Source organism: Chiloscyllium punctatum, chromosome 5 (assembly GCF_047496795.1).
Source record: "Chiloscyllium punctatum isolate Juve2018m chromosome 5, sChiPun1.3, whole genome shotgun sequence".
In the NCBI taxonomy this organism is placed as follows: Eukaryota; Metazoa; Chordata; class Chondrichthyes; order Orectolobiformes; family Hemiscylliidae; genus Chiloscyllium; species Chiloscyllium punctatum.
The window spans coordinates 135820058-135843721 of NC_092743.1; the positions used below are offsets into that span (position 1 = coordinate 135820058).

General features: G+C 42.6%; 1 protein-coding gene across 15 annotated transcripts in view; it reads left to right on the plus strand.

Annotated features, from left to right (window-relative positions):
- The window catches only part of eya1 (EYA transcriptional coactivator and phosphatase 1), a 219110-nt gene that overhangs the window by 52386 nt on the left and 143060 nt on the right, over positions 1 to 23664 (plus strand). For 10 of the 15 annotated variants that reach the window (XR_011960742.1, XM_072571413.1, XM_072571418.1 and 7 more), the window contains 3 exons: positions 6926 to 6989; positions 8204 to 8352; positions 8577 to 8699. Coding sequence is in view for 14 of the 15 variants with exons in the window: in XM_072571413.1 (XP_072427514.1) it covers positions 6926 to 6989; positions 8204 to 8352; positions 8577 to 8699 (336 nt within the window). In the remaining variant the exon portion in view is untranslated. The remainder of the gene's footprint in view (positions 1 to 6925; positions 6990 to 8203; positions 8353 to 8576; positions 8700 to 23664) is intronic. The other 5 variants (XM_072571417.1, XM_072571415.1, XM_072571426.1 and 2 more) reach the window with 2 other exon arrangements.

Consider the following 23664-nt stretch of genomic DNA (forward strand, 5'->3'; position numbering starts at 1 on the left):
AAATACCTCAAAAAAGGAGCAGCTGTTACAGTCAGAAATGTTTCCCGTCCTCCAGCTTCCTCTGCAGACCTTGTGTCGTCCTTGCCATTTGCTTTTCTACCTATTTTGATGTCAACTGAAACAATCTGAAAGGATTAAAACTGAAAGAATTGCAGATGCTGTAAATCAGAAACAAGAATAGAAATTGCTGGAAGAGCTCAGTAGGTCTGACAGCATCTATGGAGAGAAAGCAGAGTTAACATTTTGGGTTGAGTGACCCTTCCTCATAATCTGCAAAGATTATTTCTCTAGCTTTAAATACAAGGGAATACAAGCCAAATTAATGCAAAATATCATCTTAATTTAACCCTTTATGTCCCATTATCTTTCTGGTCAGTCTGGTTGTATCACCATCAAGGCTAAAGAATGAAGTTCAGTGCAAAAAACTGAGTATAACACTCCTAGGATATGACCAAGGGTCTGTTCATCTGAAACATCACCACCTCACTTCGAAATGTCAACCTGTTGCAGTTAAAGGCTAACATTCCAAGAACCATTAACATAACCATTAACCAAAGGATGGTGAAAATTTAGAACTTATTGCTGCAGAAAGCTGTGGAGTCCAAGTCATTGAGTCTAATTAAGTCAGAGATTGATCGGTTCTTGATTAGTAAGGGGGTCAAGGGTTAGGGTTACAAGGCAGAAGAATGGGGTTGAGAAAGATATCACCCATGATTGAATGGGGGAGCAGTCATGATGGGCTGAATGGCCTTTTCCCCTCCTATATCTTATGGTCTACACTTATTGATTGCTGTTTGATCTTATCATTTGTTGACTCTGACACCTAAATCTCTTTGCTCCCTCACAACTCTGCACCTGTTGCCATTAAGAAAATGGTGCCCCATTAAGAAATGGTACACTCTGATATTCTCAGATCCAAAATGAAAGACCGAACACTTCTTCAAATTAAACTGCATTTGTATGGTTTTGCTTATTCCGAGGGATAATTATTCAAGCATTAATGTGTAACAGGTTCCTAATCTATTATACACTATTGACAGATGTCAGAATCACCTCCATTTAGTCTGTCTATGTCTCTTTAGACCATCTTGGTCCAATCCACACAGTTTGCAGTGCTTTTCAGCTTTGTCATCCTCTGATCTCTCTGTCTCTGTCTGTCTGTCTCTTTCTCTCTCTCTCTATGTGACTTGGAAATGCCAGTGGTGTTGGACTGGGGTGGACAAACTTAAAGATCACTCAACACACGGGTTTATTTGGAAACACTAGCTTTCAGCGCACCCCTCCTTCATCAGGTGGCTGTGTAAGAAGCAGCGCTCAGAAAGCTAGTGCTTCCACATAAACCTGTTGGACTATAACCTGCTGTTGTGTGAGTCTTAACTCTCTCTCTGTTCACCTTCTCTGCAGCTGTGACACTGTAGTCTGCACTCTGTTCTGCTACCCTGATGCCTTGATGTATGGTATGATCTGCTTATATAGAATGCAAAACAACACTTCTCCCTGTACCTCTATACATGTGACAACAATAAATCAATCAAACAATCATTCAAGTAATTGGTGTATATGGTGAAAGTTGAAGTCCCTGTACAAATCCCTAGAGAAGGATTCTCCCAATCAGAGTACAAAGCCATTGCCAGGACCCTCTGTCTGTCTCCTACCCCTCAATCAGTTATCAATCCGCACAGTAAGATTTATAATATCAGCTCACCTAAAAAGTAAGCTGGGCACTTGGAAATTTAATAAGCATGGGGTCAAGGGAACAAAGGGTGGGTTTGAACGACAGGATGAGATTGATCGATAACACAAAGAGGATGCTGGAAATCTGAAACAAAAACAGAAATTGCTGGAGGAACTCAGCAGGTCTGGCAACAACTATGGAGAGAGCAGAACAGGGTTAACATTTCTGAAGGAGAGTCATTGGGCTTGAAATATTAACTCTGCTTTCTCTCTACAGATGCTGCTAGACCTGGAGAGTTCTTCTAGCAGTTTGTGTTTTTGTTCGAGATTGATTAGGCATAGTTTCTTGGGGGGCACCTGCAGAGAGGTTTGGTATGATGGAAAAGGGAATAGATTTAATTTATTTCATTTTGCTAAATTCAAGCATATTAGGTCAAGTATAGGGTTCAGTATCTTAAGGTTTATGCTACTGGACCAGTCAGTCAGAGTTTCGGACTAACTACTGGATGTTTGAGTTCAAGTTCTATCATAGCAGCTGAAAATAAATTTGAATTAAATAAATTAAATTAAATAAAACATCATCATAAGAAATTTGACCATGAAACTTCCAGACAGACATAAGTACCCAACTGCTTCAATCAGGAAATGACATCCTTAACTGGTCATATCTCTTTACCCACAGCAGTGTGGCTGACTTTTAACTGCCCTATGAAATAACACAGCAAGCCACCCAGTTATGTTAATCCCCTTCTTGAGGTGAAGTTGCCTTGGTCCTGCCAGACCATAGGGCTGATTTCTCATTAAAGGGAGAGAGAGAGAGAGAGATGACTGGTGGTGGTTTAACCTGAGGGTGACCACGTTTCAAGTGAGGTCAGCCAGTGTAGGAATTGAACCCACACTGTTAGAGTCATTCTGCAAACCAACCATCTAGCCAACTGAGTTAAATGCATACCCTATGAAAGAATAAAAATATTGAGCCTGCACTTGATTCCATTGGTGCGTTGTTTTAATGGATTCCATTTAATTCCAGTCGTTGTTTATTTTGATTTTAGAACTGAGGTAATAGTAGATTAGATTAGATTACTTACTTACAGTGTGGAAACAGGCCCTTCGGCCCAATATATCCACACCGACCCTCCGAAGAGCAACCCACCTAGACCAATTCCTCTAAATTTACCCCTTCACCTAACACTACGGGCAATTTAGCATGGTCAATTCACCTAACCTGCACATCTTTGGATTGTGGGAGGAAACTGGAGCACCTGGAGGAAACCCACACAGACATGGGGAGAATGTGCAAACTCCACACAGACAGTTGCCTGAGGCAGGAATTGAACCTGGGTCTCTGATGCTGTAAGGCAGCAGTGCTAACCACTATGCCACCCACTTTTTTCACAGCTTGTGCAATATCTTCCATGTATAGGCAGAAGGGCCTACACTACATCTAGACAGTACTCAAAATGGCACCTGCATAGAATCATTATAGTGCTTGGAATTAAATACCATCAATGTTTTCTACATCAGGGAAACAACTTGGATGTGGTTGCAGAACAGTCAGTGTAATATATCTATGATTGTTCAAGGAGATAGTTACTGAATGGGGCCATCGTCTACCATTTTAAATGGAAGTGCAGCATAGTATCAGTCACAGTGACTGCAGCCCTAAATAATTATGCTTTAGGTTGTTCTCACATTCCTGCAGGATAATTCTTTTCAATTCATTCAGACGATGTGGGCCATACTGACTGGTTGAGCATTTATTGCTCTTTAGAAGGTGCCCTCTTGAACTGCTGCAGTCCCCTACAGTGCGATCAAGGAAGAAGTTCTATGATTTGTGGAAGGTGACTAAGGTCTAGGGGTGGGATGGTACAATTTGAATGAATGATTTTATTGTCACGCATTTGACATTAAAAGATAACAGTAAAATACAATGAAAAACTTCCATTGCCGATGGCTATGATCTGTTGCCATTTTGAACAGCTTAACAATAATATTAACGCGAATCCATAACCCTGCCACCACCGCTTCACGGAGGCTCGTGTATATTCGAGATGATCAGAAACAGTGGCCTCGGTTTCTCAACTCCTGAAATGGAAGGCAGCAGAAGCCATACTTCACCGAGACAGGGTTCTGGTAATAGCACACCTGGGTTCACAACTTACTGTACTCTTAAAAGGTTTGTTCACAGGATACAGGTCGTTCCATTATAACACGCATTTTGACAATGCAAATTCGCTGTACGCGATTGGCAAATTAGGGACACGGTTTCTACAGAGTGAAGTTTTAAAACCTGTATGAATTGTAACATGATTTCATCACCAGCGCTTTAAGCACTGTTTCTAAAGCACGATTTCTCTTTAGCATGGGGTTGTGAAAGAATGGAACCATCATGTTATAGAGGAACTGACCAAGGCTGCTGTTTCTGATCATCTCGAATGTACATGAATCTCCGTGAAGCGGTGGTGGCAGGATTATGGACTCTCATTAAAATTATTCTTAAGCTGTTCAAAATAGCCATTGGCTATGGAACTTTTCATTATATTTTACAGTATCTTTCAATGGAAAATACGTGACAATAAAATCATTCATTCATTCATTCATTCAAAAAGTCATTCATTCATTCAAATTGTACCATCCCACCCCCCCAGACCTCAGTCACCTTCCACAAATCATAGAACACAGTGTGTGAATTTACCAGAAAGCTAGGAATGGAAGTGTTCGTTGGGAATGTGAAGAGGTGCCTCAAGAGTGTCCAGTGGAACTGCAAACTGCACTGCTGTGAAGAGAAGAAGGCTGGGGATGTTAAAGAATGTGGATTGGTTAGACATTGCCCCCACCACCTTTTCTGCCCAGCTGAAGTCAAGGAGCCATAAGTTTAAACATTTAACATCTGAGCAGGCTTGGCAGACTAGATGTTAAGGCAAATGGCCCCAATCTTCACCACAACAGGAAATGTCTCCACCGTGGCAAAGTGCTTGAAGAACATGGCACTTACAAGCCCACCCATGAACTTAGCACCTCTCATTTATTTGCAGGAGTGGGATTCAGGGTGGGGTGGAGTTTTTGAATGCACTGGGTCCTAAAAAAACAACTATCCATTTTAATGACCCGCTGCTTCCACTGAAATAGGATATTGGAGTCTGTGGTGTCTGGAACTAGAGTGTGAACATTAGACCGGGTAAAAGCAGGTCTCTTCTCAGTGCATTTCTTTTGAATAGCCAAGATCCCTTTTCCCAAATTTTTCCACTGCTGTATCCTCACCTTGCTTTCAATGTTGACTTCCAGGAAGCAAAGTCAAAGTACATTCGGAGAACCACGTTAATGTTACTGCAATTGCCTTATTTACAAGGGGCTGCTCACAAGTGGTTTACAGCATCGCAGTTCACATGGAAGTTGCCGTTTTCCCAAAATGCTGGCATGTTTCCTGGATTTCGTATCCCTTCCCATCATATTTACCTTTTATCCAAGTTGAAGTTCTCTCTCTGTGCATGAAGTCTCTGACTTTCTGCCCCCATCACTAGTTGGGTGTAAACTGCCGGAACAGATTACCTTCCTGCTGGGGAAGCTCCTGCTCCTGCTCCTGATTTTTGTTTCCATTAATTTCAGCGGAAGTCAGGCAAGTCCTGTAAATGAGACAGTGATTCGCCCTTCAATTTATACCCAGTTATAACACTGCGAAACATTTGAATTTTATCGGGCATGAGCTGGACACCTGCAGTTTCCCACAGTCCATTCCATTCAGATGCTAAGCCCCACCCAAGGGACTTAGAGAGGTTGTTATTTTCTAATCAGCCTGTGCAGAGATGTTCTCGGGCTTTCTTGGCACTGTGGTAGTGTCCATACCTCTGAACCAGGTGATTCAGCCTGGAGGTGAGTAATAACATCCATGAGCGGTTGATTAGAAAATCACCTCAGAGAAGCTATTACACACCTCTGGAGCAGGTGGGACTTGAAGTCGGCTCAGGCTTAGGCTCAGAAAAATGGACGCTACCACTACACCACAGGAGCCCGCAGAACTAACAGTTGTAGATATATTTCTAATCAACCCATCCAGAGATGCTGTTGTGGTCCTCTAGTGGGACTTGAACCCAAGTCTGCTGGCTCAGAGATAGGGACGCTACCACTGCACCATAACAGCCGTAAGAAACAAGTGATCTCAATATATAGTTTGAGGTATTAACATCCTGTTCAGAGATGTTCTTACTCACCTATGTAGCAGGTGAGATGAGCCCATGCCTCCTGGCTCAAAGGTAAGGATGTTACCACTGCACCACAAGTACCCTATCTAGCAGATGTAGATATTAATGTTTTAGTTAATCCATCAGCATTGAGTTAGCTTCTGAAATGGTGCCATACTTGGCTTCAGCAAGCTGGAGCTGACGAGGTAAAGACAAGGTGAGCTTAACTTTCAGCTGAAGCCAATAGTGGACAGCAGGATTCTCCCTGTAGACATCATTCAATGTCAAGGAAAAATTAGGCAGTAATCCAGCACTGAGCTTTTTATGTCCTTGGTGAAGATGGAAGCTTTACAGAATCTCAGTAATTGATCGTTACTCAATATTTTGAGCTAGAATCTGTGATACTGTGTCAGCCGAGGAAAGCATAAGACTTTATCCATGCTGACCCCTTACAGTTGTCAGGAGTGGACAGAAAAAAAACACTGAAAAACAATGAGAAAGACTGCCTTTGTAAATTCCAAATATTAATGGAAAAGCAGAATGCACTGACAAGTATTGTTAGATTACAAGTCAATTAATAAGTAAACAAATTGTTGAGGTGGCATCAATGAACATTATAGAGGTTTATAAGTATCATGAGGGGCATGGATAGGGTAAATAAACACGATCTTTTCCCTGGGGTGAGGAGATTTAAAAAAAACTGCAGGGCATAGGTTTAGGGTCAGAGGGGAAAGATTTAGAAGGGACTTAAAAGGCAACTTGTTCACAGAGGATGATGCAGGTATGGAATGAGCTGCCAGAGGAAGTGGTGGCGGCTGGTACAGTGACAACATTTAAAAGGCATCTAGATGGGGATATGAATAGGAAGGTTTAGAGGGGCATGGGCCAAGTGCTGGCAAATGGGACTAGATATCTGGTCGGAATGGATGAGTTGAACCGAAGGGTCTTTTCCGTGCTGTACATCTCTATGACTCTATAACAGGAGTGAAGTTACAAATTTTCAATGCCTTCAGAAGTCTTTTAACAAGAAATGTATCCTGTAACCAACCTCTCCCTTATTTAATTCTCTACAGCAATCGGTAGCGGCTTTAGCCCAAGACAAACTCATCACTTCTCTCCTCAGATTTATCCTTCCAAGTAAGATTTCTAATATTCTTTAAAGAGCATGCAGCAAAAATATAATTTAAACTCATAACCAGCTTCTTCTTTTTCAATATATTTTAGCTTCATTATTTGTGTGAAAAATATGTCTCCATGTATTGAGCTGCTCATTCTCTCCAAATTCTTCATTTACAAATTTAACTCTCTTCAGAGGTAACATTACTTATTAACAGTGAATGCTGGAAATCTGAAACAGAAACAGGAATTGTGGGAGAAACTCAGCAGGTCAAATAACATCTGTGGAGAGAAGGCAAACCTCTGAAAATGGATCAAAATGTTAATTCGGTTTTCTCTCTCCTCAGCTCTCCCTCTCCCTCTCCCTCTCCCTCTCCCAAGATGGAGGATGGGAAAAATTTCTGACTGTAACAGCTGCTCCTTTTTTGAGGTATTTTAGGTGCTGGAGGTGATTTCCTCGAATTCCAGGAGCAGCAATTACTGGTTTATATGCTGTTGCATTGTTTTGGAAGTTTGGTAAAAAAAAAGTCAAAACAACAGCTGTTTTAAAAGGGAGAAGAACGGACAAAGGAAGCACATGGTGAGGTCAGTGCAGGAGAGAGAGAGAGAGAGAGAGAATCTGCACAGTTAGTGCCTTTGCTGTTTGAATTCGTGTATCGCTGGACATCAGAGTGCATCTGGGAAAATTATCAAACAGTGAAATTCACAACTGATCTTGGAGAAACTGTTGGGCGAAGTTCACAGCACAGAATCAGATAAGTTAATCGTTGTTATTAAGTGTGGCCCACAGAGAACCTGCAGTAGAGAATAGAGTGGGTTCATTCTTGATTATATGTTTTATGGAGATATGTCTCTTGATTAAACTTTTCAACTGCAACATTTATAAGGATGGGTATATGAATAGGAAGGGTTTGGAGGGATATGAGCCAGTTGCTGGCAGGTGGGACTAGATTGGATTGGGATATCTGGTTGGCATGGACGGGTTGGACCAAAGGGTCTGTTTCCATGCCGACCAGATATGACTCTATGAGATGCTGCCAGACCTGCTGAGTTTCTCCAGTAATTTCTGTTTTTTTGTTTCAGATTTTCAGCATCCATGTTTCTTTATTTTATACTAGTAATAGATTGTTTTATTTAGATATTGAAGTGGTAGAATTAGCTGCAAATCAATAGTTGATGGCAATTTACATAGTTTTTAATCATTTGTAAATCTCTGCTCTGTTATTTCTCATAAGCAGCAGGTCATATCCACATATTCTTCCCACACCTTCATCACAAACCATGGCATCATATGGACAGTCACCGTACACTACAGGAATGCAACAAGCCTCAATTTATGCAACATATCCACAATCAGGACAGCATTACGGAATCCCATCCTATGGTAAACAGACACATTGCTTGTTTCAGTTGACTTTTTAAAAAAAATCTTGTTTATAATTACATTCAGAACGGCACAAAAAGATCGAAAACAGCTAAAAACAATAACTTTTTCATTTTGTTTAGAATGATAAGTTTTATCAAATGCTAACTCTTCTGTTTCTGATATACTTGAATGAGAGCCTGCAGATCTGATATCACTAACCAATGTAGGTACATTGTGGACAGGCATCAAGACCGAAGGTGGATTGACTCAATCACAGTCATCTGGCCAAACGGGATTTCTGAGTTATGGTTCAAGTTTAAGTGCACCTCAACCAGGCCAAGCCCCTTACAGTTACCAAATGCAAGGTCTGTGTCACTCTTAATGTGATTTAAGCAATGTCATTGTGCTGTATTGTTTAACCAATTTATGCTATTTCCAAGAGCCAGGCCTGGATTTTCGCAGACTCTCCAGGAACATCCTAGAATAATGGGTGGAACCCTGATTCAGAATGCCCAGCCCGTTTCTGACAGATCCTGGGGGGACTGGAACAGGATGTGACCCCCCCCCCCCCAATGCAGCAATCCCAAACTCAGCAGAGCCATGTGATCTCAATGCTGAGTTCCTACAGAGCTCAGTTTCACTGGAGCCAGTGAACTCGCAGTGTGGGAGTTATAGGGTTTTTGAGACATCCTCAATGAAGGGTGTTGTAAGCTGTAGAACTGTCAAGTTGTTGAAATGGTTAAAAATTGAGAAAGAACTGTAAGCCTCTCTCCATGAGAGTTATAAAAGGTCTTCTGGCTGTTTCGGTCACAATTTGTAGTGTCTACCTGAAACGTTATCATTATATTGTTAATAAGCTACACTGCTGTCCATATTCTGTGATTATCACACTGATGGGAGAGGGAGACATAGCATATGCATGGCTTGACAGCTTAGAAGTGTTATTCATGGATTCGTTGTCACTATGGATTCGTTGTCACTATGGATTCGTTGTCATTATGGATTAGTTGGATTAGTTGTCACTATGGATTAGTTGTCACTTTGGATTAGTTGGATTCGTTGTCACTATGGATTCGTTGTCACTATGGATTCGTTGTCACTATGGATTAGTTGTCACTATGGATTAGTTGTCACTATGGATTAGTTGTCACCTTGGATTAGTTGGATTCGTTGTCACTATGGATTCGTTGTCACTTTGGATTCGTTGTCATTATGGATTAGTTGGATTAGTTGTCACTATGGATTATTTGTCACTATGGATTATTTGTCACTATGGATTAGTTGTCACTTTGGATTAGTTGTCACTATGGATTAGTTGGATTCGTTGTCACTATGGATTAGTTGTCATTATGGATTAGTTGTCATAATGGATTAGTTGCCACTATGGATTGGTTGGATTAGTTGTCACTATGGATTAGTTGTCACCTTGGATTAGTTGGATTCGTTGTTACTATGGATTAGTTGCCACTATGGATTAGTTGGATTCGTTGTCACTATGGATTCGTTGTCACTATGGATTAGTTGGACTCGTTGTCACTACGGATTCGTTGTCACTTTGGATTAGTTGTCATTATGGATTAGTTGTCATAATGGATTAGTTGCCACTATGGATTGGTTGGATTAGTTGTCACTATGGATTAGTTGGATTAGTTGTTATTATGGATTAGTTGTCACCTTGGATTAGTTGGATTCGTTGTCACTATGGATTAGTTGCCACTATGGATTGGTTGGATTAGTTGTCACTATGGATTAGTTGGATTAGTTGTTATTATGGATTAGTTGTCACCTTGGATTAGTTGGATTCGTTGTCACTATGGATTAGTTGTCACTATGGATTAGTTGCCACTATGGATTAGTTGGATTAGTTGTCACTATGGATTCTTTGTCACTATGGATTAGTTGGATTAGTTGTCACTATGGATTAGTTGTCACTATGACAGTTGTGCTTGTTTTCATAGGGGATTAAATATTTGCATGGATTCAAATATTTTGAATGGACTTTCGTGAATGGGATTTTCTTTATATATTGAACCCTGTAACTGATGTAAAAGTATAATTAATCTAAGTATAATGGACAGGGGAGTCATGGTTTGGCCTGGGGACATTGGTTGGCGTGGAGGATATGAGGGGCCATTGATGTAACTGGGGCCTGAGTTGGTATTTATACGCATGGAAAATACATGGGGGGGGTATAGGGATCAGAGTAAGAAGACCTGATGTTTAAGAAAATAACCGCTATGAAGTCCCAGAGAACCAAAGGAGAACCTCAGCACTAGGCAGCTAATGTGACCAACTCTGACTGTGTACAGGGACGGCAGATCCACTCCATCCTGCACAGCCCTCCACACCCCCAGGAGATGATCGCGCCGTTTAGGACACATTTTCCTAGGTATGGTCTGGCATACTAGAAAGGTTCCTGACTTCCAACTCCAAAGAAAGTCCAGGCCTTAGTGTTGCCCACCAATGTTTGTAATGGTTTTCATCGTCTCTGTATTGGCACTAAGGTGTTTTTATGCACAAAATAACAGTGCTGTTAGGGAGTCATAAAGGGGCATTAAGTTCAGCTTTGAAATGCAGTCTGGGTGAGAAAGCTTTGTGTATTTTCATGTACTTCTCTGTTCATGAGCAAAGGAACAAATAATGTGAAGCCTCTGTCATGTTGTAGTATCAAGTCATGTATGTGAAAGGAAATATTTTAACATCTTTTTCAAAATAGACAATGTAGTGATAATACAACTAACTGCAATTGTGATTAGTTGCTATTATTCCTTAATATCATTAGGATCGATTAAAATGTGGATGCAGTTGGTAATCCTATCAGGTACCTCATTTCACTCAAAGAAATAAAACCTCACTGGTGCCTGCAAACTGATCTTGATTTGTATCAAATGGAATCTTTGCAAATAGAACTACAAGGTTAAGAATTCTGCTTACAGCTATACATTCATTCTACAATTGTCTGCTTTCCTTTGATTTGTAAGACCACTAGATTACCCAGTTTTAAAGACCATATTGCAGGAAAGGATATTTATTCACTTTCCTCTTGACTAATGACATTTGAGCAATTACAGTTAGTCTGATGTTAGTGGTAGGGAAAACATCTGAAAAAATTTCTGAGGGACAGGATTAACCAATACTTAGAAATGGTTGATCAGGGATAGTCATCACAGATTTGTTCAGAGGAAGCCCTATCTGATTGTTTTAATTTTTTTGAAAAGGTGACTAAATATACTGATGAAGGTAGTGCAGTTGATATGGTGTGTGTGAACGTCCATAAGGCCTTTGACAAGGTCCCACGTGGAAGGCTGGTCCCAAAGGAAAATGCCACTGGGATCCAAGGCAAACCCAAAATCAGCTTCCAAACAGGAGGCAAAGGGTAATGGTGGATGGTCGTTTTTATAATTGAAAGCCTGTGACCAGTGATGTACCACCACTGGGATTTTTGCTGTTTGTTATGTACATGAACAATTTGGATGTAAATGTAGAAGGTATAATTAGTAAGGTTGCAGATGACACAGAAATTAGTGGTGTTGTTGATAGTAAGGGGATGGTCTCAGCAACAGCCTGATATTGATCAGCTGTAAATTGGGAAAAGCAGTGCAGCAGATAGAATTTACTCCCTATTAGTGCAAGTGATACATTTTGGGAGGTCTTATAAAGGAAGGACATAAACAATGAATCACATGTCCCTAGCGAGTACTGAGGAACCAAGGAACTATGGTGTAAAAGTCCATTGATCCCTAAAGGTGTCAGCGCAGGTAGACAGGATGGGGAAGAAGTCATACAGGATATTTGCCTGCATTAGCCAGGATGTAGAATATAGGAGCAAGGAAGTCTTAGAACAACTTTGTGCAGTATTACTTAGGCCACAGATGGAATACTGTGTTCAGATCTGGTCGCCCCACTATCGGAAAACGTGACTGCACTTGAGAGGGTGCAGAAGAGTTGCCAGGGATGGAAAGTCTGAGATATGAGGAGAGACTGATAGGCTGGGATTGCTTTCCCCAGGCTGAGGGAAGACCTAATTGTGAGGTATACAATAGTATGAGAGGCATTGACAGAGTAGATCGTTGGAATCGTGTCCCAGTGGCACATGTGTCTGAGACCAGAGGATATACGTTTAAGGTGAGGAATAAGTGGTTTAGAGGAGATCTGAGAAAAATCTTTTTCACCCAGCGGGAGGTCGAAATACCTGAGAGGGTGGTGGAGGCAGGTACTCTCACAGTATTTAGAAAACATCTGGATGAGCTCTTCAAATGCCAGGGCATAGTAAGTTATGCACCAAGAGCAGGTAAATGGAATTACTATAGTTTGGTGTTTGTTGGTTGGCATTGACATGGTGGGCTGAAGGGCTTGTTTTGATACTGTATGTGAGATGTTGTCAACCTAAAGGTATTTATTTTGTCTCCCCCAGAATAAACCAGGCCAATGTACAGTTAGAGGAGCAGGCAGGCTCTTCCTATCAGAAAGAAGAAGGAAACCAGTTGGAAGCCAGTCTACTGGTTTCTAACTCTTTCCATTAATTTGAAAGGTTTTTGTTTGAAGTGACTGGGATAGTCATATTCAAAAACACGCAGTGGTTTTTCTCATCATTTGTGCCCTCCGAGATCTAGCTACTGTGAATGTCTATACATTTCTTATGCCCTGTGTCACTGCAGAATGTTGAGGAAGCATGCGGGGAGTGTAAATTGTGTTTTAAAGGCACTCTAGAGAATTGATATGGTCATAGTGTGAATGGTTCCATTTCTCGAGCCTGTTAAATTTAAATTTTAGACAAAATTAACACCATTCTTTGACTACTTTGAGATAGTCAAATCTTATCTCCATTGTTTGTCATTTCCTCCCTGCCCATCTTTCATAACACAGTCAACGGAAACCCACCAAAATGATTGAACTTACTTTCAAGTTGCATCGCAGTTCTGGCTAAGTCGAAATTTCCAGCCCTCAAATGTTAGAGGAAGATTTATATTTTGGAATGGTGGAGTGAGCTCTAGTAAGGGGGAGGCTGCAGAAATGAGGTGATCTTCACTGAACCATTTACTCTGATATTCCATCAGTAAAAATAAATGCAACTTTTGGGAATATATTGAAACTGGTATTATGGATAAGGAGCTAAATTTGAAAATAAGGGAATGGTTAATTTCTTTCCTTGGACTGTCTACGTTGTTGGTGCCTCCTAAGCACATCCTCCTCCTCCCACTATAGGTTCTTCTCCAGCCCTGACATTGAGTAGACTTCTAGATTTGAACTCTTCCCTGTAGATAACATTGTCAATGCCCCTCCCAATATTGTCCACTACTACACTGCATTTATTTTTCTCCCACCCAGTTGAGGTGCTTCCTGTACCTTGGTCAGTTCGCACGGCCATCCTCACCCTCGCTGAAAAGGGGAGAGAACCTTCGAACAGTTGGGATTAATGTGATCGCTCAGGTTCCTGTATCCTGACCCTTTGGATGACCTGGCTTTCCTGAGCTGTAGCTGCATTCCTTTGTCCCTAACCACTGGTCAAATCAGAAGATGACCCTCCCCTTTGCTGTTTTGTTGCACTGTCTTCAGCGCAGCCCTCAGTAACTCTTAGCTGAAACTCCTTAACCTCGTGGAGATAGTGAGGACTGCAGTTGCTGGAAAGTCAGAGTTGATAGAGTGTGGAGCTGGAAGAAGCACAGCAGATGAAGCCACATCAGAGGAGCAGGAGAGTTGATGTTTCGGGTCAGAACCTTTCATCAGGACTTTTTTTTGTGTGTGATGAAGGGTCCTGACCCGAAACGTTGAATCTCCTGCTCCTCTGATATGCCCGAGGAGATACCGCATGCTTGACGCATCACATACCCTCTCATCTAGAATGTGTTCTAATTAACTCCTCAATCATTTTATTCATAGATTGATTTGCCTTTGTTACATATTCTATTCCCCAAACTAAGCAAGTTACAGGACATAAGTGGACAGTTATCCATGTCCAGTGTTGGAACTGTGCTGAATAGCTTGGTAACACGTGGATTGAATGGAATTGATAGAATACTTGCATGTGTGATACAATGGGGGGGGCTTCAGTCATACAGCTTAGAATCAGACCCTTGGGCCATAACTATCCAAACCTTCCTTATTTGGAGGAAGTGAGGACTGCAGATGTTGGAGATCAGAGTCAAAGAGTGTGATGCTGGAAAAACACAGCCGGTCGGGCAGAATCCGAGGAGCAGGAGAGTCAATGTTTCAGGCATGAAGAGCTTTTGCATGAAACATCAATTCCCCTGCTCCTTCGATGCTGCCTGACCTGCTGTGCTTTTCCAGCACCACACTCTTCAATTCTTATTCTTCTACCTGTCCTTTACATCGATCTGATGGGCTCCACCATCATTGAAGATGAGGACTTTTTGTGCAGTCTCCTCCTTCATTGAGCTGTTTAGTAGTCACCCACCATTCATGACTGGATGTGGCAGGACTTTGGAACTTCTATCTGAACTGTTGGTTGTGAAATCACGTCGATGTGTCTATCTTGTACTGGCATGTGGCTTCAGTAGGTTGATGCCTCTTCTTAAGATTGACATGGTGTTGTTCCTGACTTACCCTCCTGCACTCTTCTTTGAGCTGGGGTTGATCTGTTGACTTGGTATTGAGTTGAATTGAATGGGCTTTGTCGTCATGTGTACTCAAATGAGTGCAGGGAGAGGTTTACAAGTCGCCACTTACAGCGCCTTTTAGGAGAAGGGTACTTTGGTACAATCCCTTAGTTACAGAATAGAGAACTGAAGAAAAAAGAAAGCTATGTTCAGCATTACACAGTATAACCATATGTCAGTAAAACAAGAGGCAAAGTTAAAAAAACAAATATCACAGTCATTCTCCAAGGGCTGCCTGCAGCAGACCAGCGCAGGGGTGCCTCCACATGGTCTGACACTCACCGCGCCCCGCACCGGGCCGCTGTCCCCGCGCCCCGCACCGGTCACTGGTGTCTCCACTGACCACCAGTCCCACGTCAGAGGCTGAGCATCAGAGACCAAGGCTGGGTGTCTGAGGCCGAGAGAAGCTAGGAGAGGGAGCAGTAAGATGAGAAATTGTAGCCGGCGTAGAGGAACTCCTGCTGGAGCTATTCGACCACCATTTTCCCAGAGTATGGGACACACCAGGCCATTAGGATCCAGCACCCTGTGGATGCCAGGCTTGAGTTGCTCAATTTGTTTGACGTCTATCCCATTCAGTATGATCGTTGTGCATCAAAACATTTTCAGTGTGAGGATGGAACTCTGTCTCCATGGTAACTGTGTGACGGTCACTCAGGATGATTCCTGATGAAGGGCTTTTGTCCGAAACGTCGATTTTCCTGCTCCTCGGATGCTGCCTGAACTGCTGTGCTCTTCCAGCACCACTAATCCAGAATCTGGTTTCCAGCATCTGCAGTCATTGCTTTTACCACAATGAGGTCAAGTGGACTGTGCCCTCTTATTGGTTCCTTCCCCACCTGTTACAGATCAGATCCACCAGCTATGCCATTTATCAGTTAACCAGCTTGTGGTTATTGGTTAATGATCATCGCACCACTCCTGGTGAATAACTTTGCAGCCCCTCCCCCCAAACAGAATTATCTCCTGCTCTCAATTAGACAGGCCTTTCTAAACCCTCAAACATAAACAGGAAATCACAATTCTGACCTGGGTAGATGCCTTTGCCTCTGTTTACCTTACTGATACACTAAGGCAATAACTCTAGGCAATGCTGACAAATGCAAACCTGCAGTATTTAGCCAGAAGGTTGAAATTTCTGATTATGTCCTTTACTCCACTGGGAACAGTGGTATTAGCTATGCAGAACCATTGGAACAAGGGCTGTTTGCACTGTACTTGGCTGGGTTTACACACGGATTTGCTCAATGACTTTCATAGTGACATAAACCAGTGAATCTCTTAGGAAACCAGTTCAGCATCCACAGCAATGTTCAGCACCCACTCTCAGCCAGTACTGCAGCCACTCCTACTCCAAAGCCCCTTCTGCACCCCTGACCTATTCTTCCTCTGATAAAGGTGTTCACTCCCTCCCACTGCCTGTGTACTCACCTTACACACACACACACACACACACACACACACCTCTGAAGTCCCTGCCTTCAGTTCGGCTGATACCAGAAGGGTCAGCATTGTTGGAGTGTGCAGCCAAAGGTGCAAGGCGAGAGTGATCATTTTTATCGGACAAGCGAGACTGAATATTGTTGGCTGTGAGCATGTAGTGAACGCACTTATTTGGGTGAGGCCATAGTTTCAGAGTTTAGCAGCTCCAGGCAATCTTAAATCCCGTGAGTTTGTTCCGTCAGCATTGGAGAGTGCATTCAAAGTTTATTAAGCAAGGTATTGCAGGTAATTTGCTTTAGAAATGTGATAATGATTGTTATGATTTGGAGATGCCGGTGTTGGACTGGGGTGTACTAAGTTAAAAATCACACAACACCAGGTTATAGTCCAACAGGTTTAATTGGAAGCACTAGCTTTCGGAACGCTGCTCCTTCATCAGGTGGTTGTGGGAAATAATGATTGTTGTTACTATACCTCAAAGGAAGTATAATATAGTTTCTCCCTGTGTCTGCGGGTGCTCCAGTTTCCTCCCACAGTCCAAAGATGTGCAGGTTAGGTGGGTTGGCCATGCTAAATTGCCCATAGTGTTCAGAGATGTGCATTAGGGGTAAATGTAGAGTAATAAAGTAGGGGAATGGGTCTGTGTGGGTTACTCTTCAAAGGGTCGGTGTGGACTTGTTGGGCTGAATGGCCTGTTTCCACATTATAGGGATTCTAGGATTGCAGCTAGTACTGTAAAAGGTGGGTGTGGATATTGTGGGGAATCTCTCCACTGTTCCCTGTGAGTATTCCTATGCTTGACAAGTTTGGAAGGATCTGTCAGGAAAATCGGAGGAAGATAAATCCGTCAGCTTTTGTCCAATCAGCTTCAAAAAGTGCAGTTCTCTCACTGACTGGAAGATCTGAGTTGCATTTAAACACAAAGAGAACTGTTACTGAAGGTTTCAATGTATTGGAAATTAGCTGGGTAAATAAGGTTTGGAACAAAACAAAGAAATGTCGAAGTTGAAATGGGATTGATTTGCCTTGATGCTTGGCAGGTCCAGAGGTAGAGAAATCTTCTGCTGAACTGTTTCCCACAGGCTTCTTCTGTCATGTAAAGTTTATGAGGGCAAGGTCTTAGTGCTCTGAAAACTAATAAAGTCACTTCATTGGCATGGGAGTGTCACTAAACACAGTGACATTTACTTCTGTAGTTGCAGAAGCATTCTTAAAATTGTTTCACAGGCAGAGGTTTTTGTTTTGCATTGTGTCGAATGTCGTTCCAAGTTCTCCCACAAGGAGATGGAGGGTGAAGAGTGTTATAGTCCCCCAAAGTTACAACAGCTGTATAGGCACTGGAGGAAGATAGGGTGGGAGTTTGTTTTCATAAGGTTCTTAATGTGGAATATTTACCAGTTATGCACATTCCTGTCTATCCCCAGCACAGAGAGCAGGTGGTTAAACTTCATACCTTCCCTGCAGGCAAATGTTTACCAGGGTCACACACTCTTAGAGGAACCTTGAATTGTATTAAACTGGGAATAAAATACTTGCCCAGAATTAAATATCTCCACACATCATTCCCACACCTCCATCTCCCCCGACGCACGTGCATGCACGCGCGCGCACACACACTCTCACACACAACAGCTGGCAAGAACAGAAGTTGCTGAAAAAGCTCAGCGGGTATGGCAGCACCTGTGCAGAGAAATCAGAGTTACCGCTTCAGGTCCAGTGACCCTCCTCAGCCCCTTTCCTATGTCCATTTATCTGACTGGAAGGAATTAATCCCTCAGCCAAAACTCTATTTTGCTCGAAGTCTCTGCTAAAAGAATTTAACGTGAATTCTATTGTAAAATGTAAACTATTTTATCAAAACACATCAGGGTACATTTAAATGTTTTGAATCTTGGCATTTTGAGGCAAATTTTAAAAAAGTATTTCTTCATTAGCGGTCACTTTGGCTAATAAATTTGAACAAAACCATTTAATCTGATCATTTTTAAACAGCTGATTTGAGGCTTTGTCATAAACTCTCAAGGTCCTGTAACTAAGATGCTTGGAGTATTAAAGTGCCACAAGCTGTCTCTGTTTTCATGACCTCCCTCACTGTTTCAATATCTCTCTCCTCCATTTAGTTTCTTTACTTCTGCACTCAGTGGAGGTTAAAAGGATGAGGGAGGGATTTGATTGAAACATACACAATACTGAGAGGCTTGGATAGAGTGAATGTGGAGAAGATGTCTCCACTGATGGGAGAGACCAGGACTCGAGGGCAGAGCCTCAGAGTGAAGGGAGACCCATTAGAACAGGGACCAGGAGGAATTTCTTCAGCTAGATGGTAGTGAACTCATCAGAAGGCCGAGTCATTGAGTGTATATCAGACAAGAGATAGGTTTTTGATGAGTTAAGGGGTCAAAGGTTAGGGGGAGAAGGCAGGAGAATGGGGTTGAGAAACTTATCAGCAATGATCGAACATGGGCTGAATAGCCTAATTCTCCTCCTGTATCTTACCATTTTATGGTCCATGGATGTTGATCATGGAGTTATGTTAAATGCAAGGACGAACCCAATTTATTAGTGACCTCTGGGATAGATTACTAACATGTGCAGTGAGTACAGATTTGTTACAAGCATTCGAAAGATGGCAAAGCTGTGGGAATGGCAAACAGGACCGAATATAGAAATCATCCCTAAGCTATCTGTTTTAGAAGGTTGCATGACTACGTGGAGTAAGAAAGAACAGTGTTGGTGATGGTGTATAGGAGTTACATAATACCAGCATGGCACATGATTAATGACCCTGTTCCATTTCTTTAATGTATTGGATTTGATTGGATTTACAATTGTCACGTGTACCTAGGTACAGTGAAAATATTTGGTTTGCGTGCAGTACAGGCAGACCGTACCATACGAAGTGCAGTAGGATAATATAATAGAGTGAAGAATACAATGTTGCAGCAGCAGACAAGGTGCAGAGTGAAGAGTGAAATCAGTATTACATTTGAGAGATCCATTCAGCAGTCCAGTAACAACAGGGAAGAGGCTGTTCTTGATCATGTTGGTCTGTGTGTTTAAGCTTCTGGCTGATGGAAGAGAGTATAACCGGGGTGGGAGACGTCTTTGAGGTTGGCTGCCTTTCCGAGGCTCTGGGAAGTGTAGGTGGAGTCCACGGATGGAAGGTTAGTTTGCATGATGGACTGGGCTGTGATTACAACTCTCTGTAGTTTCTTACATTCCTGGGCAAAGCATATGCCGTACCAAGCTGTGATGCATCCAGATAGGATGCTTTCTATCGGGCATCTATAAAAATTGGGAAGAGTCCTTATGGACATGCTGAATTTCCTTAGCCTCCTGAGGAAGTAGAGGCATTGTCATGCTATCTTGACCATCGCAGCAATGTGAGTGGACCAAGACAGACTGTGTCCATATTTATATGTTCTGTTTCATCACTTCCTTCACATCATTTCCTTGTCTTCCACACCTTCCTCTGAGTTATCCATCTCTCCTTCCTCACCTTTCTCACTCACACTTGTTTCCATTTAACTTCCATCTCTGTGTTATACCTCCTTTTCAAGTAATTCTGACCAATATTATTTTCCCTCTACTATTGTACAACTTCAAACGTGTTTGTGGGAAGAAGAGGCGGAAATATTGACACTATAAAGCGAAAAGAGAGGTCGGTGTTTGATCAGAACAGGATTGGGTGGGGGTGGGGGGGGGGGGGGGGGGGGGGCGGGTGCAGCTGAGGGATTAATGTAGTTTGTCACTCAGTGCGAGATACCTTGTACCTGCTCATTTCCAACTTGAACTGAGGTCAACAGGTGGGTTGGTGAACAAGCTGATCCAGGGGCTACAAGTCTCATGAGGGGACTCTTGTGGCACAGTGGTAGTGCCTCTACCTCTGGACTGGGAGGGCTGGGTCTCACCTGCTCCAAAGGTGTAGTATCATAAAAAGGTTGACTTGAAGAGAATAATTCAGCTTTTAATTACTATCAGCTGAATTTGCCAAGAGATACACCAACAACCTGGTGCAGCCAGGTGCCTGAATGAAGAATCCAGTGGCTTCTCCAAAGGCAGTCCTTGCCAGGCTTCAAAACCCCACCATCACGCGCTCCACCATGCCCACCTACACTGTCATGCCACTGTCACACTGAGGCATCTGACATTGCCCCGCGATCAACAGCCCATACCAGCCTGACCACTTTTCCCCTCTGGTTAACCCCTTGTTCCCAGAGTGGAGTTACTTGCTACTATGGTTGTCAGTGACTGTGTCTGTGGCTCCAGAATCCCTACAGTGTGGAAACAGGCCCTTTGGCCCAACAAGTCCACGCTGACTCTCCCAAGAGTAACCCACCAGACTCGTTCCCCTACTGACACATCCCTGAACACTGTGGACAATTTTGCACAGCCAGTTTACCTGACCTGCACATTTTTGGATCATGGGAGGGAACTGGAGCACCCAGACCTGGGGAGAATGTGCTAACTCCACATAAACAGTCACCCGAGGCTAGAATTGAACCCAGATCCCCGGTGCTTTGAGGCAGTAGTGCTAACCACTGAGCCAACATGCCACCTCATCAGTGATTAAACAGGTTAGGTCCTAAGCAGAGGATCAACCTTTGACATCCGAGACTGGCTGCGGAATTGAAGCTGCATAGTGAGTCCCCACCTCAATTTTCTGGCTGACCTCCTCTCTATGACCAGCTCAGTGAAGAATTTACCAAGGTCTCCCACCGAGAGTGAAGGGGGGGGGGGGGGGGGGGGTGGTCCTGCAGGAACTGGGGAGGAGCGACTCGAGGAAACAATGTCTAATTGTTAAGTCCTGTCTGTTTGAGGACCCTTTCAGAACTGGTATGTACGTTGGATGACAAGCCACGTTTATCTCTCTTCATGTTTGCATCTCACCTTGACCCCCGACTTCTTGGGCCTGATACCAGCATTCCCAGCAAAGTTATCTGTGTCCTTCTGATCCAGGAGAAACAACTTCATCTTCTTGCAGGTCATTACAAGCCAATTTTTATCCCAGTGGGTCTAAAGGAGCACATAAGGAACACAGGCTGTCAACTGTGCTGACAACTTCTGTTCTGTTGTATGGGTTCGCTTGCAGCTAGTTTGTAGTACAGAGAAGCAATGTGCAGCTCTTTCTTGACTAGACATGTATCACGCCCATGTCCTCTCTCAGACTTCTGAGGTGCGCATCTCCTTGGACCCCCATACGTCTACTGTTCTACTCCAGGGCTACTTCATGTGACTAGAGAGTGGCAGAGTTCTGTAAGGCTGCCCCAGTTGAATAGTTCAAACTATGTGGAGTGAATGGGAGCTGTGTGTTTTACTGGCAGCGTTGGAATGTGAGACAAAGTATTTGGGTGTTCAGCATGAGCCCTGGCAAACTGAGTGATGGAGGAGCATTGAGCAACATAAAAGGGTGCTCCCATAAGCCCCATGGCTCTCATTGATGCATACAGCAGAGAGACAGGCCCCTCGGCCCATTGGTGGTGCAGTGGGTGGGATGTATTTGCTGACTGTGACCACCTACTTGAGGCATTTGATCTTTTATAGTGATGTTGCCACATCCTTAAGACCAGTCCCCTAGACGTGTCATACTTTTAAGGTGAGAGGAGAAAGGCTTAAAAAATACATGAGGGGCAATGTTTTTATACAGAGTGTGGTTGGTGTGTGGAATGAACTTCCAGAGGAGGTAGTGGATGCGGGTGCACTTACAATGTTCAAAAGGCATTGAGATAAATACATGAATAAGAAATGTTTGGAGGGATATGGACCACACACAGGCAGGTGGGACTCATTTAGTTTGGGATTATGGTCAGCATGGACTGGTTAGACTGAAGGGTCTGTTTCCATGCTGTTAGATTCTATGACTCTTGGAGCCTTCTCACTCACACCCTTAACCAACTGCACCCTCATCGCAGAAATCACAGTGATACAAAACTTTCCGGTAACTGAGGTACTGATACATCATTTTTTGCTGGTTTATTGAGAGTGACAGTTCAAAAAGGTACCAGTTATAATAAAGCTTCTTCATTATTCCAGATTATTTCTCTCCAGTGCTCTGCACAACTGTAGCAAAACATTGAACTTTTATATTCAGTATCCTTTGCAACAAATAGCAACTTTCCATTTACCTTCCTAATCATTGGCTGTACCAGAACTGTGAGACATAACCTCTCGCTGTCTTTAATTACAGATAATTGTTGCTATATTTATTCTGATAATTTGTTTGCTGGTGGAAAATATTGATTTTTGTTTGCTACCAAGATACAGAGTCACACTGCTGCTGTTTTGAAACACTGATCGTTTGTCATGTGTGTCTGGAAATGCATTTTACAGCAATAAGAGGAACGTTAAATGGGCGTGATACATGTCTAGTCAAGAAAGAGCTGCATATTGCTACTAAAATTCCTGACTTGTAGCGAAAACCTCTGTCTTGTTCAAATAGGACTGTGTAGATGAAGTATATGATGGACAAATGTGAACTTGTCTACTTTTGATTTGATTTATTATTGTCATATGTACCTTGGTAGAGTGAAAAGTTTAGTTTTGCGTGCAGATCATACCATTCAAAGATGATTGGGTGATTGAACATACTGAGGAATACAGAGTTACAGCTGCAAAGAAGGTGCACAAATAGCAAGATCAACATTAGATGTGAAATGTGAGAATTCCATTCAGAAGCGGGGAAGAAGCTGTTCTTGAGCCTGTTAGCACATGTGTTCAAGCTTTTGTGTCCTCTGCCTGATGGAAGAGGTTGGAGGCGCTTATAATTGGGGTGGGAGGGTCTTTGATGATGTTAGCTGCCTCCTCGAGGCAGTGAGAAGTGTACTTTGGTCGGAAGAGAAGGAAGGTAGAATATTATTTAAATGAGGAGAGACTGTAGCTGAAACCCTATAGTCTTCAATCTTCACTGTTCTTCACTGCATGAGTAGATAGTGTGTTCAAATTCAAATTTGTAACTTCCTGGGCAAAGGGCAGGAGAGTTGGACTCATTGAACAGTTATTTCAAAGACAGACATGATCAGATTATGCTGAATGTCGTCTTCCTGGACTGTGCCATTAAAGATCAATAATTCAATGTAGTAACCCATAGTTCAACAGATTATTTTGGAATGTTTGTGACCTTTCCCTTTGTATTTACTCTGAATTCATCACTGAGTTCTGTTTTCTCTTTCCAAATTGTTTACTTTCTTGTTTTCCAACATGCAGATTCTAAAATAATTGAAGTCAGCAATGTGCCGAATTTATTCTAACTACTTAATGCAATTGATGATCA